This window comes from Myotis myotis, unplaced genomic scaffold (assembly GCF_014108235.1).
Source record: "Myotis myotis isolate mMyoMyo1 unplaced genomic scaffold, mMyoMyo1.p scaffold_m19_p_3, whole genome shotgun sequence".
NCBI lineage: Eukaryota > Metazoa > Chordata > Mammalia > Chiroptera > Vespertilionidae > Myotis > Myotis myotis.
The window spans coordinates 114,372,035-114,395,042 of record NW_023416335.1 but is presented as its reverse complement, the minus strand read 5'-3'; the positions used below and the strand labels follow the sequence as shown (position 1 = coordinate 114,395,042).

Here is a 23,008-nt window from a genome sequence, read left to right as displayed (position 1 = left end):
GGATTTTTAAAATGCTTTTTCTTTTAAAGACAAAAAAAAAACAACCAACAAAAAAACCCAAATTTTGAAAATGGAAAGTTTGCTTCCAGATCTTGAATTTATTTCTGGAGCCAATAGCTGTGCTTTGTCAGTTGTACTCTGTCTTTTTAGTGTCTTGACCTTGTGGAGACAGGGAAGGCTATATTGTTCTTCTCTGACGACATAGTGGTCACGTAGAGGATATGGCTTTGGGTCATTGAAGGACCAGGTGGAATTCTGCTTTAACTCTGGCTAGGCTTGTTTACTTTTGAAGAGTAACTGACTTTAACTCGATACTTAACCAAACTTTATTTCCAAACCCTTTTGTATCACATAGAAATCTTGCAAAACAATAAACCACATCCTATTTTCACCAACTTTTTATTTTGAAAAACTTCAAACTTAGAGGGAAACTGAAAGAACAATACAAAAACACCCAAAATAACCTTCATGTAGACTCATCAATTATCAACATCTTTCTGACTTCCTCCTAAGTAGATAGATTCAGGATACCCATTTTGGCATGAAGTGTGCAAAGGTGGTGACATGGACTTCTTAGGCATCACATCAGAAGCCACAGGTGTGTCCCGTTAATCAGTGTTGCTAAGTGTGATCACTTGGTCAACAGGTGGTGGCCACCAGAGCTTTCCATTGTAAAAGTGAAGTTTTCCTTTTGTAATTAGTAAGTAATCTGTGAAGTAAGTAATTTGAGACTTTGTGTATATCCTTTTCCCTAAGAACCTTTCACCCGGAGGTTTTAGCATCCATGAAAAATCCTAGCTTCAGTCATTTATAACATGGTCGTTGGGGACAGGAGAGGGCTGAAAAAATGTGATATTACATTATTTCATCTACATTTATAGCTGACACATTTTTGTAAAGCCAGGTTTTCCCCCGTTTGTCTTTCTCCAAGGGATCCTATGGACTCATAGATTCTTAATGTCTTACAATGCATTTCTGTGATTACTTTTTTTGATTCCCTAGACCTAGTTGTTTTTATGAATACTTAGACCTTCAATTTGAAAATAAAAATACACTGGGGTTAAACTGCTAAATTTAATTTTTGGTGTTAATGGTGTTAATACTAAAAATTAATGATTTTAATGGTATTTCACAGAATATTGAGTATACTCACAGTACTTTAGTTATCATAATCATAGTTACTATACAGTTATTACCAAATAAATACTATGTTAGCCGTAGGGGAAACACTGCTGATCTTAATACTAATTATGTTTTGCCCGATGGTGTGAGAAAGTCAGAGATCAGGAAAAGCGCGGGCAGTGATAACCTTGCTCCATTCCTCACCATGGCTTACAAGCAGGCACTATATTATCAAAATTTAAGAGAAGACAAAGGGAACTGAAAAGGCACAAAGAAGCAAGATATTGTTATGTTTAAACTTTTTATTGCAGAAAATTTCAAACATCCAAAAGTAGATAGAAAAATACAATATAATCTCATGTTCTCATCATTTAGCTCCCCAAATTTACTTAAGCCAACCTTATTTCATCTACATTTTCACCCACTTTCCCCTCATTATTTTAAAAGGAATTCCAGACATCATTTCTGTGTATAAATATTTCAGCTTATAAAGCTAACATAATCCTAGTATTATCATATCTAATTTAACAATAACTCCTTATAATTAAACTGGAGGCCCAATGCACAAAATTCGTTCAAGGAGATAAGCCCTCGCAGCCCCAGTGGCTGCCTTGGCTTTGTCCGGAAGGTCATCCAGAAGGATGTCCGGAAGGTCATTCAGCTGTCCGGTCTAATTAGCATATTATGCTTTTATTATTATAAATTTTCAGTCAGTGTTCAGCTTTCTGATGGTCCAATAAGTGTCATTTTCCCACCCAGCTATTTTGTTTGAATTGGTGCTTGCAGTCAGAATCTCTGAGTGATATCCTAATTGGCATCTGACAGTTGGTGTTATAGGGACCAGGTTCCCAGAGAATTGTGGGAACCCAGGATGTTATGTGACTGAGGTAGGCTAGGCAGTAAAACCAGGTAGGAAAGCTGGCTATCTTTGGCAAAAACCTGTAAAACGACTCTCCCACCTGGTCACATGAAATCACATGTGCAACTTTATAGCAAGGCTCTGAGCAACCAGAAAATGAAAAGTCAGAATGGTGGGGTGGCTGCTTCTGCCTTAAGGCAAGTAAATAACAAGTTCAAATCCTCTAACCAACCTACAGAAACCTAAAGCATGTCATTTCTTACAGATATAGTACTCTGCAAAAACAAAGCTGCGCCTCCAGAATTAGAGCCACTGTTGAAGTCCCTGCCCTACCAGATCCCACGTATTAAAACTGGATCACTAATCAGGACCCTGAGAATTAAATTAAATAGGAATATGATTGCAAAAGAAGGCAGTTTCTTCATGCGGGAGGGGGCTGTTTCTTTCTTCCTAAAGTCTTTTTTCACCTTTCACCTGAGGGGGCTCAAGTTTATCAGAGAAAGCCAGTTCCCCTTTTGCCTCTGCAACTTTTTTATTTCCAAACCCAGTTAGTTAAGAGCCCAGCATGCCTCCCCTGAAGACCACATCCAAATAAGTCTAACAGGTAAAAGGAATTTGAGAATTTTTCCAATGTATATCTCCAAGAATTTCAGGAACATGTGAAGGAATAGATTTTGAATGTGCTTTAATGATGCTCTTCCACAAGATAACTACATTCATTGAACTCAAGAAGCTGCTTGTGGCTTTAATAGTTTGCAAAATTGGAATCAGCACAGGCCCACACTAAATGAAGCCAAGATGACACAAGTCCTTAGTATAGTGTGCATTGGTTCTCAGATTTTCTTGTGTTTCAGAATCACAGGAGGGCTTTAGAAAACTGACTGCAAGGCCCCACCCCTGCAGTTTGTGATTCAGGAGGTTTGAGTCAAACCTGAAAATTTGCATTTCTAAAAAGTCCTCCATGATGGTGATGCTGCTAATCCAGGACCACACTTAGAACTGCTGGTGTAGAGAGAGGAAGTAAAATACTTTCAGACACAGGAACTTTGGATTTGGGGGCTTGCCTATGTAAATCCCTATTAACTGCCACCTAAGTGTCTTTCCCAAGATAAACTTTATCAAGAAGGGCCTTAAACATGTGCTGGTTTCAGAGCACCAATATAGTGTTTTTAATTCAAGGTTATTGAGGTATAATTTACAAAAAGTGAGCGGATATCCTTGCCTTATTCCCAATTTTAGAGAAAAAGCATCTAGTATTTTTATCATTAAATATTGTTAGTTGTATGGGTTTGTTTTGCTTTTTGTACATGTTGTTTATTGGTTTGATCCCTGTTTCTTGAGAATTTTTATCATGAGTGAATGTTGAATTGTGTTAAATGTTGTTGTTTTTTCTGCACCTGTTGATATAATCGTGTGTGTGTTCTTTTTCTCTTTAGTCTGTTAATATGCTTCATTATCTTAAATGATTTTCAAATGCTGAGCCAGCCTTGCATTATCTGGATAAACCCCACTGATCAGGTGCATTCCCTTTTTTACAGATTGATTGCTTGTTAGTATTTTGTTGTTGTTTCTGTTCATGAGGGATTTTACTTTGTAGTGTTGAAATAACTTTGTAGGCCAGTGGTTCTCAACCTGTGGGTTGCGACCCCTTTGGGGATCAAACGACCCTTTCACAGGGGTCGCCTAAGACCATCGGAAAACACACATATAATTACATATTGTTTTTGTGATTAATCACTATGCTTTAAGTATGTTCAATTTGTAACAATGAAAATACATCCTGCATATCAGATATTTACATTATGATTCATAACAGTAGCAAAATTACAGTTATGAAGTAGCAACAAAAATAATTTTATGGTTGGGGTCACCACAACATGAGGAACTGTATTAAGGAGTCGCGGCATTAGGAAGGTTGAGAACCACTGTCTAAGCCCAAGATGGAGCTGCCCCTGCCCGTGTTGCCACATCAAACGGAAACTTAGATAACTTTCACGTCCCCATAAATGCTCTGCTTGACCAGAAACACAGTTATCCAGTCAGCCAAACCTCAAATGCCAAACCCTATGCTTCCTTGTTCGGTATTCTTTATCCTCAGAAATTTCCTTTTCCACCCCATTCTACAGTTCTCCAAGTGGAGGCTGTCCGTGAAGCGTTCAAGTGTGTTTGCGTCCCTGACTTGTCTTCTTTAATTTTTTTAAACAGTACTTTACTTGTTTTGGTAATTTCTTGTCTCATTTTGCATCAGGTTAATGCTGACCTCATAAGATGAATTGAGAAATGTTCCTTACTTCTGTTTTCTGGGAACACTTATGTAGAATTGACTTGTTTGTTCCTTTGGCAATGAAACCACTGGGCTAGGTCCCATCTTGATCATATCCTAGGAACATATTCCCAAGAAAGCCATCCCTAGAGAATGATCAGAGGCCACGTAGATTCAGGAATGTATTCTGTCAGTGCAACCAGAACTGACCTGGTACAGGGGACTGTCTCAAGCTAAACAAATAAGACCTATTTTTCAAGCCCCAACTCAGCCAGGCACCGTACCAAGAGTTTTATATTGACATGTTTTATGCAGTCTATAATCTAAAATGCCAGTATTTACACTGAGAGGCACACCTCTCCAGGAATCAGAGTATGTGTGTCCTCCATGTAGAGCAGGTTTGGGGCAAACTACTGCCCATGAGTCAAGCTTAGCTGGCTGCTTTGCTGGAGCACAGGCCAAATACGTTCTTTTCTGTATGGTCTGTGATTGCTTGTGCCATGAAGACGGGGAAGTAATTATGCCAGACTGTGTAACCCGACCCACAAAGCCTAAAACATTTACCCTCTGGTCCCTCATCTGAAGTAGTGATTCACAACCGTGGCCACATTCTGGAACACCTGGAGAACATCTGAAAATGTAGTGATGTCTGCCTCCCCCTCCCAGAAATTCTTACCTAGTCGGCCTGGACTGGGACCTGGGCACAGGAGGTGTTAAAGGTTCCCCAGGTGATTCCACCTGGCAGCCAAGACTGAGAATCATGGCTTGGTATTTGTGTTTGTTTTACTTTCCACTCCACTCTAATTATGCTCATTTGCATTAGGCTGACAAGCACTCATCTAGGGCAGTAGTTTCCGCATCTGGATATGTATCCATCACTTGGGGCAGTTTTTAAACTAGTTTCCAAGACCCCACTCCAGACTGACTGAATTAGAATCACCAGGGACTTCTTTAAGTTCCTCAGGTGGTTCTGATATGCAGGCATTTCTTTAAAAGAGGCCTGAACCTAGGGCACCCTGTTCTTTAATAGCAAGAGTTTTGGATATTGATTGTATAACTAGAGGATTATTTAATGAGCACAGGAGTGGAGAAAAGGGATTTTTTGAGGCAGTGTAATGCAGGTTGTAGTGATCCTATTGAATAGTCCAGCCTTATAGAAATATATCCTCTCTAGTGATGACAATATTCATTTCCATTAGTTATGGTATATCTAACTCCCCTTGCACAGTGCTGCTTAAAAAAGGAGCATGTTTTTCCTTTCTGTTTCTCTTTTTATGTACTTGATAAGAACAAGTCATCCATTAATATTCTTTCTGCTGCTAATCAGATACACAGGTTACATTATGGGAGATTAGATGATAGCTTTTCCCCAGTTCTGTCTTGACTGTATACCCCCATCAGCTGGTGTGTTTCTCTAGTCCAGTGATGGCGAACCTTTTGAGCTCGGCGTGTCAGCATTTTGAAAAACCCTAACTTAACTCTGGTGCCGTGTCACATATAGACATTTTTTGATATTTGCAACCATAGTAAAACAAAGATTTATATTTTTGATATTTATTCTATATATTTAAATGCCATTTAACAAAGAAAAATCAACCAAAAAAATGAGTTCGCGTGTCACCTGACACGTGCGTCATAGGTTCGCCATCACTGCAGTCTCTTCAGCATCATTTTCACTAATCATCTCATAGGATAGTCACTTTGGAGATGGCTAAGCTCACTCAGGCTATATTTTTACCCTGGGCCACCTCAATCCAGTCCCCTGATGTACTTTACTACATCTCAAATAGTTTTTGCTCAACTGAGAATCATCTGTCAATCCTTCAAAACAGTGTCATCTGTGCTCTCTTCAGTTCAGATGAAATGTGCAAAATCATGGAATGCTGAGCTGGAAGGGAGTTTATTACAGACCATCTTGTCTAACCTCAAAACGGCAATACTGTAGGTACTTTAATTGGGTACAGATCGTGCTAGTGTGTTCTTTGAGGGACACCTCATGCTCCAGCTGACACAATTCTTGATGTTGGGTTTAAAACCTGTCAGGTGTCCCCCTAGCTGTGATTGCATAACCAGAGGATTATTTAGTGAGCACAGGAGTGGAGAAAAGGGGCAAGTCCATCCTGTGCAGGACTACTGCTTGTCAAATCACATCTCTCTGGGACTTAACCCTATTTGTCTGTAAAATGCAGAAATGAATTGCTCTATGCCAGTGGTTCTCAACCTTCTGGCCCTTTAAATACAGTTCCTCATGTTGTGATCCAACCATAAAATTATTTTTCGTTGCTACTTCATAACTGTAATGTTGCTACTGTTACGAATTGTAATGTAAATATCTGATGTGCAGGATGGTCTTAGGCGACCCCTGTGAAAGGGTCGTTCGACCGCCAAAGGGGTCGCGACCCACCGGTTGAGAACCGCTGCTCTATGCTATAGGTTATTAAGAGGATAAAATTAGGTGATATAGAAAGACACTTTGTAAGTAGGAAAGTACTTGTACTTTTGATTTGGGAAGAGCAATGCACAGGAAGGAAAACAAAAATAAATAAATCTGAGCATCACTCAGTTCTTACATGAGCTCCCAAACCTAAAATGGTCTTGGAAATAAGAACTCCTAGCACTTTATTTGTATGAGAGGGAGGAAAGGAGAGAGAATGAGAGAGAAAGAAACACTGATGTGAGAACACATATCCCATACGCTCCCTTAACCAGGTGTGTGCCCTGAGTGGGAATGGAACCCACATGGGATGGTGTTCCAACCAACTGAGCCACACCGGCCAGGGCAAGAACACCTCGTATTTTAAATGATGAGTGCTGTTTGCTGGTTAAGCAATCACTAATTTTCCTATAGGAAAAGCCATAAGCAGTGCTATCAAACAGAAGACTATCTGCTTTCAAGAGATTACAAAGAAGTTAATCAACTAGTTGTGCTTCAAGGCATTTGTGTTATTACATATGGTAACTTAGAAAATGGGAGATATTGAAGGACCTGTGAAAATACTCTCAACTAATTTAAAAAGCATACAGACTACTATATTTTTCAATTTATTTGCAAGCTGGCTTGACAAGTATAGCATATCAGTGGTTACTCTCCTGATGCATTAAATATGTGGCTTTAAATTATTTTTACAAGTAAAAACAAAATTTTGTATTTGGTTCAACAAACATTTATTGAGGATATAATAAGGAATCAGACTGTACCTCCCCTCAAACATTTATTGAGGATATAATAAGGAATCAGACTGTACCTCCCCTCAAACATTTATTGAGGATATAATAAGGAATCAGACTGTACCTCCCCTCAAACATTTATTGAGGATATAATAAGGAATCAGACTGTACCTCCCCTTGTCTGGTAGGGGAAACAAACATTACAAAGCCCTGGAAAATGCTAGGATGGAAGGAGACACAAAGAGCTGTGGGCTCTGTGGGACAGTGGGGCCGGACCAGGGTAGATACAGGGAAAATGTCAAGGCTTCACAAAGGAAGCAACATTTTGGCTGAGACTTAGAAGTTTCAGTGTCACCAGGGAGGGAGGGCAAATGGAACAGTGTGTAAAGGATGAAAGCATGTGGTGCTTTCAGGGTCCAGGCCTGGGATGGGTGTGAGCCAGTAGGAAATGGATACCCTTTGACAGAAATAAGGAATGAAGACTGGTGCTATAATATCACTTTACTTCCCGATTGACTATTTATTCAGTTTTTACATTTCTTTAGAAACAATTTTATTTATAATCTGATTTTTCTAATTACCCTTTGTTGCATATAGAAATATTATCACACCTGTCACGGATGAAACATATTAGGAAAAATGAAAACAATGTATTCTTTCAAGAGCTTCTATTTTAAGGATTTTGCACCTGTTAAAAGCTTTTACTATCAATAGTACCTTGATGGGCTCTATAAAACAAAGCACAACCTAAGTAGAGGTAAAATTATAAATATTTAAAACTTCTATTATTATTTTTCCATTGAATGATTCATCATAATTTTTGCCAGTTGTCCTTCAAAATCCTAGAGAGGTCAGAAAGCCATTTTATAAAGAAACGGAGGTCTCAGTGTGAGAGACTGGAGTATGCCAGGGAGGTTATTGTACTTGATCATATCAAGTGTCTTAATCCCTCCTGGTACCGTTAAGTTTCAGTTTCTTTTGTAAATCCCAAAAGGACAAGTGTTTTGAGATTTTTTCTCTGTACCGGAAACACATCACACAATGTTCATAAAGTGCTCGAAGTGCGCGGTCCTCCAGGCGCTGGAGTAGTGGCTCCTCTCCTTGCCCGGGCCAGAAGCAAGGACATAACCACTGACTGTTCCTGAAGCACTGACTGAGCTGGGCGGTACGCCTCACGAGTCAGAGTGCATGGCATGAGCATTGTTTTGAAATCACAATGAATCATGGGTCTGATGTGTCTTCACTGGCATCTTCCTGGATAAGAAGTTCATTGCTTCTCTCGTTCCAGCTGCTACACTTGACAATACTGTACAAGCAAACAGGACATTTAAAAATTGAGACTAAGGCAACACAAATAGTCTGTATTCCACCTTTTTCCTGGTTACACGGCTTCTCAGAAATTATGCAGATTATGCATAGAAAGAACATACTGGTATTTTGAGTCCTACAGGCTCATTTCCATAGCATTCTGAAAAGAATTTAAAAACTACATGAGTTCTGCCCTAGCTTGTTTGGCTCAATGGAAAGAGGGTCAGCCTGCAGACTGAAGGGTCCCAGGTTCGATTTCGGTCAAGGGCACATACCTCGGTTGCAGGCTTGCAAAGGCAACCAATCAATGTGTCTCTCTCACATCGATGTTTCGATCTCTCTGTCTCTCTCCCTTCCACTATCTCTAAAAATAAATGGAAAAGTATCTTCAGGTGAGGGATTAACAAAACACAAAAAAAACTACCTGAGTTCTTTCTCTTCCAGATCCATAAAATGTGCACTTGGCCCATTGTCTACTCTGTGTGGTCCACAAAAAATAATTATGACCAAAACTATGATTGAAGTGCATGTTCAGTAGCTATAACTGAAGTAGGACAAGAAGCCATCTAGAAATAATTAAAATAGTATGTAATTTTTATTTTAAAATTATTGAACAGTACCAGGTTAAAAAAAAATCTCAGAAGACCACCCACAATATTAGAAGCATTATTAAGAGGATAACTACCTTTTATCCAGCTGCACTGATTTTTCCTGTTATAAAAGTAATGTGTTCATAAGAGAATATGAAGACTAAAATGAAAAGTACCCACTATTCTACTCTCCATGCAGGCAATTCTTATACTATTTTTCATGATATGGATGCACCATCTTTAACCATTGTTGTACATTTTACTTATTTTAAAAAATTCTGCCATAATGAACTTCTTTATATATAAGTCTTGGCATTACTAATCATTTCCTTGGGATAGGTTTCTAAAAGGAATCACTGGGTCAGATATTAAGAACTTTTAAGAAAGCTTTTGATACATGTTTATGAATTGTTTTCTGAAAATGAGAGTGCCGAATAACATTACTACCAGCAGTGTACAAGGTTGTTTCATCATGCACTTTTAATTTTGCCAATAGGCGAATAATTTCTTTTTTAAAAAGATGCCTAGTAAAAATCACTTTTCATCAAAATCACAGAGGAACTGTAAATACTACTGCACTCTGTCTTACACAGACCCAGGTATCAGAACTTAATTGAAACACTATACACTGTGGTCCTACGATGAATGAGACATGAGCCAGCCCTCTAAGGAGATCAAGGCCCGGGAGAATGCCTACAGCCTGTGCACATAGGTGCTGTCCTCCCATACCCACAGCCACCTCCCAGAGTGCAGAGGAGAAGGCAGTGATGCCTGAAGGCTGGGCCCCAACTTCTTCTCCTGAGGCCTCATGGCCATGCTATCACCACGTGGAATGGGCCAAGCCCAGCAGAGACAGGTGAATGCGCTCGGAGCTCAAGGCTTTGGCCCCAAAGAATGTGTCAAATATAACTGCTTGGGAACTTCAGCAATCACTTACCTAATTAGCTTATACTTTTTTGTTAATTGAAAGGCAAAGGCATATGTTTATGCCTCTATCTTTTCATTCTATGTACTATTCATCAAAAGCATTTTGTACTTTGTATGTATTTGTATACTGACAATTAAAAAGGGAGTCATTAAACAAGCCAACTCTCTGGAAAGAGAATTCCTAACATTCAGTGTCTGCTATCTGCTCGTCATTATCCAAGAATCCTGATTAAAATATATCTTACAGTAATCTTTGACCACCAGGGGACATTACACTCTAGGAAATCACAGTCTGAATATATATCTATACCTAGTCTGAGATGCTAATTTAATCAATTGTTCATATTTAAAGAGATAGGGCCAACTTCTCAGAGTCTCTATTTGACCCAATCTTTCTTTCTCCTAGTTCTGGTCAATGTGTCACTGTCTCTTTTTTCCTAAGTCTCCAAAATTATTGACAGCTATTTTCATGTCTAAATTTTGTGAGAAATGTACAGTTTGAGGCCAAACTTCAATAGATCTATGTACTTTTACTGGTGAGGCTATGGAATTCATTTAATTCAGCTATCCTTTGATAAAATGATTAAAAATAAGTACATACCATAGACTGATCGCTGGAATTAGTAATAGACCAGCAGACAGCAGAAAGGTGAAGCCTGTGTACCATGCAACAGTTGCTGAATAAATTCCATTAAAAGTAGAAACTGCAATGACTCCACCAAGTGTTTCAAAGAAAGCAATACAAGCAAACAGAGTCCCTGTTTGGGGGTGGGGTACAGGGGGAGAAAAAAGAAAAGACTGAGTTACACAACAAACAAAAACAAATGGAGAAAACTGTCAGTCATTGATAAGAACAAACATGAGTGAAAGCTATCCCCTCAAAATCCCTGAGAAGACAGTAACCCATTTTGTGGGTGAAGAAACTGAGGTCAACAGTGCTCCTTGAACTTGATGTGAGAGATGTTGAAAACACAATACAGTTGACCTTGAACAACACTGAGATTAAGGGCACTCTCCCTCCTTCCCCTGCAGTCAAAAACTTAACTACAGTTGTCCCTTGGTATCCGCACACCATTGGGTCCAGGACCACTGTAGATACCAAAATCCATGGATGCTCAAGTCCCTTACATGGAGTGGCCTAGAACAATGCAGAGTAGTTCCAATGACAACAGGATAAAACTAAAAGTTATCACAATTCAGAACAGGAAATTGCAAAATGTAAACTAACCATTTTCAAGTGTCACTACATTTAACAATATGAAATGACTTTTTAAAAGCCTTTATAAGTAAATGAAATAAAATATAAACAAAAATAAACTATGCATCCTGATAAGTCTCTTTTGGCTCTAAGTCAAGCAGTAGACTTTTCTTTACCCCCTCAAACAGCTTGAGATATAATGTTCTGCTTGCCCTGCTTGTACCATAAACCCACCCTTTTAAATGGTACAGTTCAGTGGCTTTTAGTGTGTTCATGGAGTTGAGTGACCACCACTACTACCTAATTTTAGAACATTTTCCTCATCCCAAAAAGAAACTGTACCCATTAACAATCACTCCCTTTCTCCCAAGCCACTGGAAAGTACTAATCTAAGTTCTATCTCTATACATTTGCCTTTTCTGAACATTTCATATAAATGCAATCATATTTATATAAAATGTGGCCTTTTGTGACTAGCTTCTTTCATTTAGCATAATGATTTCAAGGCTCATCCCTGTTGTAGCATGTGTCAGTACTTTATTTCTTTTTATTGCCAAATAATATTCCATTGTACTGATATACCACATTTTGCTTATTCATTCATCAGTTCATGGGCATCTGCATTGTTTTTACTTTTTAGCTATCTATAATAATAAAAGCATAATATGCTACTTAGACCTGACGACCTTCTGGATGAAGCCGTGGTGGCGGGGGCCGAGCCCTTTGCACAAATTTCATGCATCAGGCCTCTAGTTATAAATAATACTGCTGTGAACATTTGTGTACAGGATTTTATGTGGACATGTGTTTTTATTTCTCTTGCGTACATACCTTGGAATAGAACTGCTGAGTCATAAGGTAACTAATTGTAACTTTCTGAGGAGCTACCAGGCTGTTCTGCAAAATGGTTGTATCATTTTACACTCCCACCAGCTGTGTATGAGGATTCCAATTTTTCCACATCCTCACCAACACTGTCTTTTTCATTTTGGCCATCTTATAGTTTTGATTTGCATTTCCCTGATGCCTAATGTTGAATATTTTTTCATGTGTTTATTGGCCACTTATATATCTTCTTTGGAACATGTCTATTCAAATACTTTGCCCATTTTTTCAATTGGTTGTCTTCTTTGCTGTTGAGTTTTATGAATTCTTATATATTCTGGATATAAGTGCCTTGTCTGACATATGATTTGCAAATATATACTCCCATTCTGTGGGTTGTCTTTTCACTTCCTTGATGGTGGATAAAAGGTTTTAATTTGAATAGTCTAATTTATCTGTTTTTCTTTTATTGTTGTGCTTTTGGTGTCATGACCACTGCATAATTCAAGGAAGCAAATAGAGTTTTACATACAAGAAATATTTGTTATTAAGTTTTCTACTTATCATATATTCTATAAACAGCTGTATGAATACACTATACAGCTACATCTTGTGAGTGAAAAAGAATCAATAAATATATTTTTAATTGATTGAATTATGAAGCCTTCCCCAGTGTTGACTAACCTGCCATAAAAAGAATAGTGTAATTATGAATTATAAACAATTAATATGAACATGTGCATCAGGCTAAGACATGAAACAAAAGAAAAGTTCCAAAGTTCAATGATATCCAGATGATACAAAGGGGAAGGGGGACAACTCCATACACCTGACATTTTACTAGTAACTAATTCTAACTAGAAACTGTAATTTTTGTTTTCCTTTTGTACTGGTTATTACCTGTCCTCCCCTTCAACTGTTTGCTCTTCTTGCCTTCCTTGTACTTGGGAGGCTCATTCCACAAATTCTATGACTTGGACTTCCTTGATGGCCCAACTTCCTATTGCACTTGGTTAATGGGATGAAGGAGGAGAAAAAGGATGTGGTGTTTCTTCTCTGTTCCCTCTCTATTTGGGCCACCCTGTGTGGGTGCCTCCACACGCACACTTCTCTCCACTGTATGCATTAACATCTCTTTAATGAACCATCTGAGTGGAGTCCTGTTTTTGGCTAGGACTCTGATTCAGGCCCAGCCTAAGAATACAAGTAGAGGCCTACATATTATATTTTAAATATTTACAGGTTATAATTCTGATTAACAAACTATTAACTAAGATATGTTCTGCCTTCCTACTCTAAGAAATATACCTTTGCAATAATTTGGAAGGTCAGACATAAATTCAAAATTCTCAGGCTTTTTAGGATTCCATGTAGGGGCCTGACAGCTCTGGGAGAGCTGGCCTTTGGCCTCCGTCCCCAGCTGCAGGCTGCATCCCACCATGTGTTCTATCTCTTGCTCCATCCTGCTCAGCAAGGGCCTTTTACACATGGCTGCATACACCCTGCTCTGCAATTCCAAGGTCAGGCCAGGTCTCCTATGAAGAGTCACTGCTTGGCTAACTCTTTGGTCTAGAGGTGAGTACACTGAGGTCACAGTCCTACTTCAGGGGAAATGGCCTCAGGAAGAGGATTATGTAGGCATCCCTGGATATGAGCCCAGAGCTGTTTGGCTATGATTATGGGGACCTAGGTACCCAGAGTGTAGTCTAGAGGGGAGAGATGATGTGGGCTCAGAGGGCATATCCACCTGGCCCTGAAGTCTCTTCTCCTCTTGGGGTGGGGCCTGGCAAGAGCAAACCTTCTAAAGTATGAGGCCCTTGGCAGGGGCTCCCTTGTCTGAATAGAAGCCTCTCCCTAACACAGAACTTACCACTTAATTCAAAAGGAGTCTGTACAGTCCTGGCCGGGGCCCCTGGACTGAAGGATCCTGGGTTCAATTCCGGTCACCAGCACATACCTCAGTTGCAGGCTTGATCCCCAGCTCTAGTTGGGGCACATGCTGGAGGCAACCAATCGATGTGTCTCTCTCACATGGATGTTTCTGTCTTTCCCCTTCCCTTCCACTCTCTCTAAAAAACAATCAATGGGAAAAAAAAAATATCCTCGGGTAAGGATTAGAAAAAAAAAAAGGGAGTCTATGCAGAAAAAAAGCTATAGAATACTCTGAAGCAAACATTGATTTGCATAGATTTGAGTTGAAATAGGTTTTGATTCATTATATTCCAAATTAAACTCACCTTGTTCAGTAGAATGAACCACTTTTGACATCATAGACCGTAGAACAGAAAGCGGCACAATAGTGAAGAGGAAGAGCAGCCTGACTGTGAGAGAAATGGTTAGAAATCAGAAAACAAATGGTCAATTTTGTGTAAAACACTTTCTCTCTAAGTATTTTATTTCTATTAGTATCCTACGTCATTGCATCTAAAGACTGAATGAATTATAGAAGTCTACTTAGTGAATTAAGATAGACTATAGACAGGTCAGTTTAAGGTGAGTTTACTCTCAAATTTTTAATTCCAGTGCTAAGAACAAGAGTTCATGGAAGTCTTAGGTCCAGATATGCCAATGGGGATTGATCTGCTATTTCCCTAATTATTGTAGTAATCTCTTGTGTAGCAAGTTGAGACTGTTAGTTTTTTCTGTTTGCTTTTTGTTTTAGATTTTTCAGAGTTGGCATTTTTAGTGTTAGCATTCTTTTATTATATTGTTTCTTTTATTGATAAGTTGGTTCTTTATCTTCTTGCTTGTTCATCATTGTGACTGAAAAACTTCATGGACACACATTGTATCTGGCCATAAATTATGACCCTTAATAGTCAGTAGTGTTTTTAGGAATATAAAATAGTAATATGTTACATTTGCAGATCACTTTAAAGTTTTCAACATTTTCCACATAGATGAACTAACTTGTCCTTGTCAACTCTAAGGGAGAACTAGGATTTATTGAATACCAGGCATTGTGCTAAGTGCTTTACTGTAATCTCTTCTAATATTCATTATAATCCTTTGAATTAGGTAGTACTATGCCCATTTTACAGGTGAAAAAACGAGGGCTCAGAGTATTTAATTAACCTGCCCAAGAACACCTAGTGCTGGAGATGGAAATTAAGCCCCATTCTGTTTGGTCACCCTGCTTCCCTGCAAGGTATCAAGAGGATGACACTGCCTTTTGTAGAGGAAGACAGACTATATCTTCCCAGATCCCAACTTGCAGGTCCTTTAGTCCTTTTGAATGCAGTATCTCACTCACGCCCTACAAAAACCACTTAAGAGATAGGTTATTAGAAAGCAGTCCAATTTGCCAAAACTGGTTCATCAAAAGCTAAGTTATGAAATGATCAATTTGTCAAAAGATCGATATGAAAACCCTTGTCATAGAGAATTGTTTTTCTTGAATGTATTTAGTAAGCATGAATTTTTCTTCTAAATCTGTATACTTTACATAATTGTCTTAACATTTTTTAAAGGTAAAGTAGCCTTGTTAGCAGCATTTTAAGAAATACTAAATTTGGTGAAAGCTATATTGAAGAAGTAATTCATAAGAAGAATGTTCCTCAGAACAATTATTTTGGAAAATATGCAAATTTGGAAAACTGTGGTTATTATGTGAATTACCTTTTCAAGCAAATTGGTGCTCAGCTTCTGGAAAACTAGCTTTTAACAAATTACCATTAATTGAAGTAGAATGCATTAAACAGAGAATTTTATATTATTTCTCACCCAATAGACTAAATTCATTTGACATAAACTCCAAATTCACAGTTAGTACTAAGGCTACATTTTTAACTCACCTAAAAGCATCATCAATGTTGTTTTGGCAAAAGCAGTCATAGCCATTCCCACCATGGTGGTAAAAATTCCAATGAAGGCCATGTAGATATCTTCCATACAGTAAGAAAAAAACCATATTCCTAGGAAACTACTCAAAAAAGAGATACTACCCAAAGCTGACCCATAACCTATAAGAACTTCATTCCAGCAGAGTGGTGAATTCAATTCATAGAGGATAAAAATGGGGGCAATGCCAATTATCACAAAAAAATAAGTGATCATTGTGAAAAGTAACAAACAGAGCAAAGACCACTGCCCACTGTAAGCATTTTTAAAAAGCATGTAAGTTCGGTAAAATAGGTTTTTAAAGCTTTCACTACATGATATGGAAACATTCTGAGATAAAGACTCCTCCAGTGAATCACCAAGAAAAAATAAAATATAAATCAAGTTAACAGTATGAGCCATAGTAATAATGAAAAAGGACCACACAAAACCCAGCTCTCTAATAAAATAGCCAGAAGACAGCCCTGTTAATCCAGTAACAAGTCCAAGCATGAAGTCAATGATAGCTATTCGAATTGTTCTTTGTTTTTCTTCTTTACATTGATCAACTATGTAGGCGAAACTGGCACCCAAAAATGTGGTAGAGTTGCCGAAAAGTGCCCCAATGAAGGTAGATGCAATCAAAAGCTGGAATGGAAAGGTGAAATAGGAAAGCAAACAGAGCCAGGCACTGGTCACAAGAGCGCCAGCAGAAGTCAAAATCAAAGGGAATTTTCGTCCATGATGATCACTGTGGGACAGAAGTATGAACGTGGACACTAGACCAGGAATTAACCCACTTAAGTCCATCTGCAGATTAAAAAGAGACACTTTTTTCTGAACTTCCTGCAAAGAAATAAAAAGAAGTCAGTGTGTTTACAGAGGTTTGTATAGTGCATATAAAAATAGCATGGTGTATACTACACATTGCCATAAGGTCAGGTATGGGGAATCTGGTGTGTGGGCTTACACAGCTAAAATCTTCATCCAGTTCACAAAGCACACATCAAAAGGTGATAATCATCATTGCTCAGTCAATAACATTCAAATTCCATGGTGGGGACTTTAACCAATAAAATTAAAAATGTGTGTATTAATGTGTCTTTGTCTCACATAGGGGATCCTTAGACCCCAAGGCCTTGGGGACTGGCCATGTAATGAGTTTTCCTTCTTGTATGAACAATTAGCACTGAGAGATCAGATTTCTGTTCTAACACCAGAGCAATATCCTTTTCCGTGATATGTCTTTCTCTCTGCTCTAACGGGAGAATGAATAGCATGTGTAAATGTGATATTTCATAGACTTTCATTAGGAAGAGCTTCAATGTCCTCTTTACATGTGTCTCCACAAACAGACTAGTGAGAAACATTCCTTTCTTTACTAAAAATTAAGGTAAAACCCAAAGAGGAGCTTTGCACTAACTAAACATGGAAGCATGCAGTAAACTGAGGAATGAGATAAACTCAGCTCTTCCAAGACCCCAAACGACTATGTATACACACAGACTGGCAGCTGTCACAACTGCTACACTAGTTATTTGGCAGAAAGAATTTGGGGCGATTTAAAAGCATTTTCTGCTTGCCACTTCTCTGTATTTTCCAAATTTTATATAAAGAATATGTGTAATTTTTATAAGGGGGATTACAAACTCATTAAAATATTTATTCATGTAATATTTAGAAAGCACCCTAAACAACTGATGAACCACAAAACTGTCAAATCCTGAATTAATTTTTTAAAAATAGTAAGCCTATTTCTATTTTTACATATTCATGTAATTCAAACAATTCCAGGTGTGCAAGAAATGTTCTTGTCATTCAGACTCAAAACTCAGTCATTTAGTTCTAGTCTTTCCTTTACCTGTGCCCCACTGACACAATCTATTCTGCCCACCCCGTTTCTCAAGCCTTTATCCTTCTTTATAGTCATAGTTGCCAATGGAGCAACAACTCTCATTAGTGTCCGCCTGGACCACTCTGTCCTCTGACTGGTCTCTTTATTCAATTCAGTAAGTAGTGCTGGTCTTCTCACTCTGCAGATCATAGACACTCTATCAGCATGTCTTTCACCTGCCTAGAAGCTTCAGGGTCTCCCCCGTGCCTGTTAGAGAAAGTTGACACTCCTTAGTCTGGTACTAAGGCTACCAAGTCCAACTGAACTTTTCAGCATTGTCTCTACTCACTCCCCCGATACTCGGTCAGTTCCAGGCACAGTCCAGCTTGGATTTCCCTGAAAGTCCCAAACAGATGTAACCTCTCCTTCCTCTGAACCTTCTCTCGCAACAATTACCATTCTCCAGTTGTACTTTTTGGCATAATGATTAAGATTGAACTCTGGTGTCAGATGGTAATATGAATCTGATTCATATCCACCCCAACAGAATGATCTTCACAGCAATTAGAATGATCTTTACAAACACACATCAGCTCCCGTCACTCCTTTGCTCAAAATCCCCTAATGGCTGTCCTTACTCTGGAATAAATCCAGCTCCTTGCAGTGGTGTGGGTGGCCTGAAACTATGACTCCTCTGATTTCATCTCCACTTCCTCACTCCTCAAACGCTCTATGCTAATTTGCTTTTGCAGTTGCTGTTCCCTCCACCTGACTGTCACACAGCCCACTTCCTCAATTCAAATGTCACCTCCTTAGAGGGCCTACTATGATGGCCTTCCCCTTCAAAGATATTCCACTAACCCCATCAAGTGCTCTATCCCCTTATCTTGCCATCCGTTTTTCTTTAGAAACTTACCACTCCCTGACAGGACATATTTTAACTGATCTACTCATTGTGTGCCTCCTCCACTCTAACCTACACTCCAGGAAGGCCAGAGCTGTAACGTCTTCACCACAGTGGGTTGCAAGTTCAATTCCTGGTCAGGGCACATGTCCAGGTTGCAGACTCAATATCTGGTAGGGGGTGTGCAGGAGACAGCCAATTGATGTTTCACCTGCTCTCACATCGATGATTTTCTCTCTCCCTCTCTTTCTAAAATAAATAAAAACATCTTTTTCTTAAAAAAAGGTTTAAATATAAATTGTTGAGCAAGAACAACTTTGTGATCTGTTGGTAACCCTAAATTGTCCCCTCCAATAGCAAAGTCCCTATCTTGAAAGTTATCTGAAGAGAAGAGATCCCCCCACCCCAAAAAAAGGAAAACAGACCCCAATGGCCAATTGAACACTTCAAAATGAATCATTTAACAAGGGAAAGAGGGAGTGGCAAGGGATTAAAAATGGATTCATTCCTCCACAAAAGTCAACAAACACATCTAGAATTCCCTACCTCTTCACCCTTAAGCCAAGAGTGTCCTTCCCACAGCCTCGCCATTTTGTTAAGAGCTCCTCTGGAGACTACTCTCATTGCCAGAGAGCCGTGTGTAGGTGTACCTCATTGTCACAGGGCTCAGAAAACTTGGAGGTTTGGAAAATAGGTTAGATCAATATTTATTCATAAGAGAGTATAAATATTATATATCTCTCAACCCCACAAAGGTTGAAAAATAAAACTCATCCATACAGATTTTTAAATATAAGTGAAATTGCTTAGTTTACTCTTATAGCTATACCTTGAAATTCATAGTATTTTTATTCCAATGCATGTCTACGTATGTGTACCTCGGGGAGTGCTAGAGCCTTCTCAGGGTGCTTTGCCATTTGCCCCAGCACTCAAACTCCTCTCCCCGTCACCCTGGAATTATCTTTTTCTAAGAAGACAATCTTAGAGGCAGCAGGCAGGTGACTTGAATTCCCATAAACTTTTCTTGTCCTTTGACTGGGGAGGCAGCACCACTCTTTTGCCATCACAAAATATTCCCAACAGGAAGAGTTCAAAGTTTATAAATGTTTGTTTGTGAGGCATTGTGTGTGTGTGTGGGGGGGGGGGGGGGGGGGGGGGGGGGGGGGTGGGCGAATGCCAACTCTGGATACTATCTCCTTTGCATTTGGACCTTGGTAGACTTTGTTAAAGACTGCCTGAGGGGACAGGACAGGGGTGGGCAAACTTTTTGACTCGAGGGCCACAATGGGTTCTTAACTGGACCGGAGGGCCGGAACAAAAGCATGGATGGAGTGTTTGTGTGAACTAATATAAATTCAAAGTAAACATCATTACATAAAAGGGTACGGTCTTTTTTTTTTTTTTTAGTTTTATTCATTTCAAACGGGCCGGATCCAGCCCGCGGGCCGTAGTTTGCCCACGGCTGGGACAGGAGAATGGTGATGGACCTCTTGCTTTAAATGATTAAAACATGGGGGGAAGAGAGGAAGAAGGAAAGGCTCTGTAATATCTGGCTGAATATTTTCAGTGTCCAGAGCAAAAATGAGTGCTCTTCCCTCCAGGTGTCCCCACACATGAAAGTCAAAGCTGACTTGGTATCACCAAGTAATGAATGACCAGTGCTGGCCCCCCCCCCGCCCCCCCCCCCCCCATGACAGAGGCTGGCCCCACAGTCTTCAGTGATGGGTCATGTATGTGTCATGGAAGGGGGATGGGAGGAAGTGAGCAAGGGAAAGGCAGAAACACCATGATTCACCCCCACCCTGTCTGACCACAGAACCCTCATTCGAGCTGTGCTGGCCTTGGTCCAACTCTCAGGCTTTCGTGGGGCTGACAGGGAGATGGAGGAAGGAGAGAGCCACAGAGGAGGTGAGACTGCTCTGAAACTTTCTGAGAGGAAGACAAAGAGTCAGTGTCATCGAAAAAGGGGATTTCAAGTGGCAGAGGCCGGTGAGAGGTGTCAGGGAACCCCAAACTGGATAAGAACTGAAGACAGGCGCTTGGTTTGGGGTTTAGGAGATTCACGCTGACCCTTGAGAGATCAGTGTCGGATGAGTGCCTTGTGCTCTTTCATTTAAAACCCCATTACACGCTTCCTCTTATGTTTCAGGGTATTTTAATTTCTTACCTCCTGGAATGCAAAAATCGGGCTGCTTTTGTTTTTTTCACACTCAGAAATATTGCTCTCAGGTGCAATGCTGTAGTTGCCTGTTTCTTCCCATATTCTCCTGTACACATACTGTGTTGTCAGTGGGGTGATCAAAGTCAGGGCAAAGGCACTGAGGCAAATGGCCGGCTCTACAAGGAAAACCTTCATATTGGTTATGCCGGTAGCTGACTTCTATAACAAAGAAAAAGGAGAGAGACAATGAATGAGTTGCATTTTTCTCGGAAAGGCTAGATTTTCACTGATGGGAAAGTTAGAGGAATTTTGTTGCCTAAACAAGCAAACTAGGGGACGGGACAGAAAGCATTAAGCACTTTCAAAGGATAAATGTTACTCTGGAATAGGGTGCCTGGTAAACCTGAGACGGTCATACTTGTCATTTTAAGGAGCAGAACCTTGCAGGGCTCACACGGTCTTTAAGACAATTCTTTAATAAGTTGTCAGCATTTTGGTGACTCAGTGACCACACCGCGCTCCCGCCTGGTACACGCCGGCGGGTTTTCCCGTGGAAAACAGTGAGGTTGCTCCCGGACCAGACAGTTGCGCCACTCTTTGTTATTGTCATCCGGCGGCTTGTTGACAGCGGGCTGGAAGGGACACTTAAAAACAGCTCCCAAACGCAAGGGGAGTTTTTATTTTATTTTTTGACTCACCCCGCCGTTAGTCTTCTCGCCGGGTTAAGGGCCAGCGGTCCGGGAACGGTCTCCCCTGGGGATATGCGCTCGGCCCGCCTCCCGCTCAGCGGGGCCCGGAGGCGGGGCCGCAGGATGCGAAGGGCAATCGCCGTGGAATTCGACCCAGCGCACCTGCGGGGACGGCACCCTCACTGGCAAGCAAAGCACGGGAAGCGCATTTCCGCGTCCACAGTGACCTCGGCGGCGGTCCCCTGGCAGCCCCGGCGGGCGAACTCCGGGAGGCGCCGAGCGGACCCGGCGCGGCAGCTGGCGGCCCGCGGGTTGGGCCCAGCGGGGACTCAGCCCCGCCCGCCGGGGAGGCGGGGCCCAGAGTGGGGAGTGAGCCCCGGAGCCGTCACGGTCCTGCCCGGCTCTCGGCGGTTGGGCCCCCTGATTGGTCCGCCCCGATGTCGCTCGCGCGCTGGCCCGGGAGGCCTGGGGCTGTGCCCACTTGGCTGGGGGCTCGGGGCGCCGAGGGCGCACTCCCGGCTCTGCGGTCGCGGAGCAAGACTGGGTCTGGCGTCATTTTTCACAGAAGCACACGAGGGATCTGTTGCAAAAATCACACGTTTGCCCTGCACCTCCCCGTAACATTCAGTCGCCCGGCGAGGGCCTTAAGAAGTGAAAGGGTTAAAGAGAACAAAACGGGGCAGAGGAAACTTACCGTGCTGAGCAGTTATCTTGCAGAAAGCGTGCAGCCTAGAACCCTGCATAGCCTAGATAACCACTAGACACCTGGCATCCGGAGGAGCCAAGGACAGACCCGACCCTTACCTCAGCAGAATGGCTTGCAGCCGCCAAAAGTTAATAAAAACCTTTCCCTCCCTGCACTCTCCACTGACTCCTTTTGGTCCGACTCAGCCCACCTGCACCCAGGTGCCTGAAATAAAAAGCTCTTTTGATACATTATGGCCTCATGTCATAGGTGCGCAACCCGGCCTACTCTGAACCTTTCAAGAAGAAATGCAGAGGAGGGGGAGAGGCGCGGGTGCCGGAGAGAGAGCGCTCCTGGCAGGTCAGCCTTCATCTGAAATGTGTTGGCTGGCTCTTCCTCGGGGTGTGAACTTGGGTAAATTATTTCATCTCTGTGAACCTCCATTTCTCTACCTGTCGAGTGGGGGTCTTGCAGGATTGTTGTAAGGAAACCCTCACGAGTGCATGCGCGCAGCCCTGGAGCCCACCGGGAGCACACCTGACCGAGTTGGGTTTCTTACGGTCTGGTAGCTTGTAGCGTGAAGGAATACATTCACGGGGAACCATGGAGTATCACAGTGTAAAATGTTTAAAATTTATTATGGGGTTTATGTTTTG

The 23,008-nt window shown here is 40.9% G+C and overlaps 1 protein-coding gene across 4 annotated transcripts; it reads right to left on the bottom strand.

Annotated features, from left to right (window-relative positions):
- Positions 1-382: 382 nt before the first annotated feature.
- On the bottom strand, positions 383-21,975 carry SLC46A3 (solute carrier family 46 member 3). Of its 4 annotated transcripts, XR_004966020.1 has the most exons (7): positions 21,677-21,970; positions 20,985-21,197; positions 16,055-16,925; positions 14,498-14,581; positions 10,839-10,995; positions 7,584-8,718; positions 7,271-7,536 (listed from the first exon to the last, which is right to left on the bottom strand). XR_004966020.1 is itself a non-coding variant. In XM_036298773.1 (6 exons), exons 2-6 carry the CDS (start codon positions 21,171-21,173, stop codon positions 809-811), a joined length of 1,332 nt encoding a protein of 443 aa, XP_036154666.1. In that variant the 5' UTR covers positions 21,174-21,197; positions 21,677-21,973; the 3' UTR covers positions 383-808. The 4 variants fall into 4 exon arrangements, 3 of the variants coding, with proteins under 3 accessions (XP_036154666.1, XP_036154665.1, XP_036154667.1); XM_036298773.1 differs by lacking the exons at positions 7,271-7,536; positions 7,584-8,718 and adding an exon at positions 383-839 and having other exon boundaries at positions 21,677-21,973; XM_036298772.1 differs by having other exon boundaries at positions 7,386-8,718.
- Positions 21,976-23,008: the final 1,033 nt, after the last annotated feature.

Excerpts from the sequence above, each read along its gene's own strand:
- SLC46A3 (XM_036298772.1), bottom strand. The coding sequence starts at position 21,173 with ATGAAGGTTTTCCTTGTAGAGCCGGCCATTTGCCTCAGTGCCTTTGCC. Across the intron at positions 14,582-16,054 it reads AACATTGATGATGCTTTTAG|TCAGGCTGCTCTTCCTCTTC; the intron begins GTGAGTTAAAAA and ends TTTCTCTCACAG. Across the intron at positions 8,719-10,838 it reads ATTCCAGCGATCAGTCTATG|TATTGTCAAGTGTAGCAGCT; the intron begins GTATGTACTTAT and ends TTGCTTGTACAG.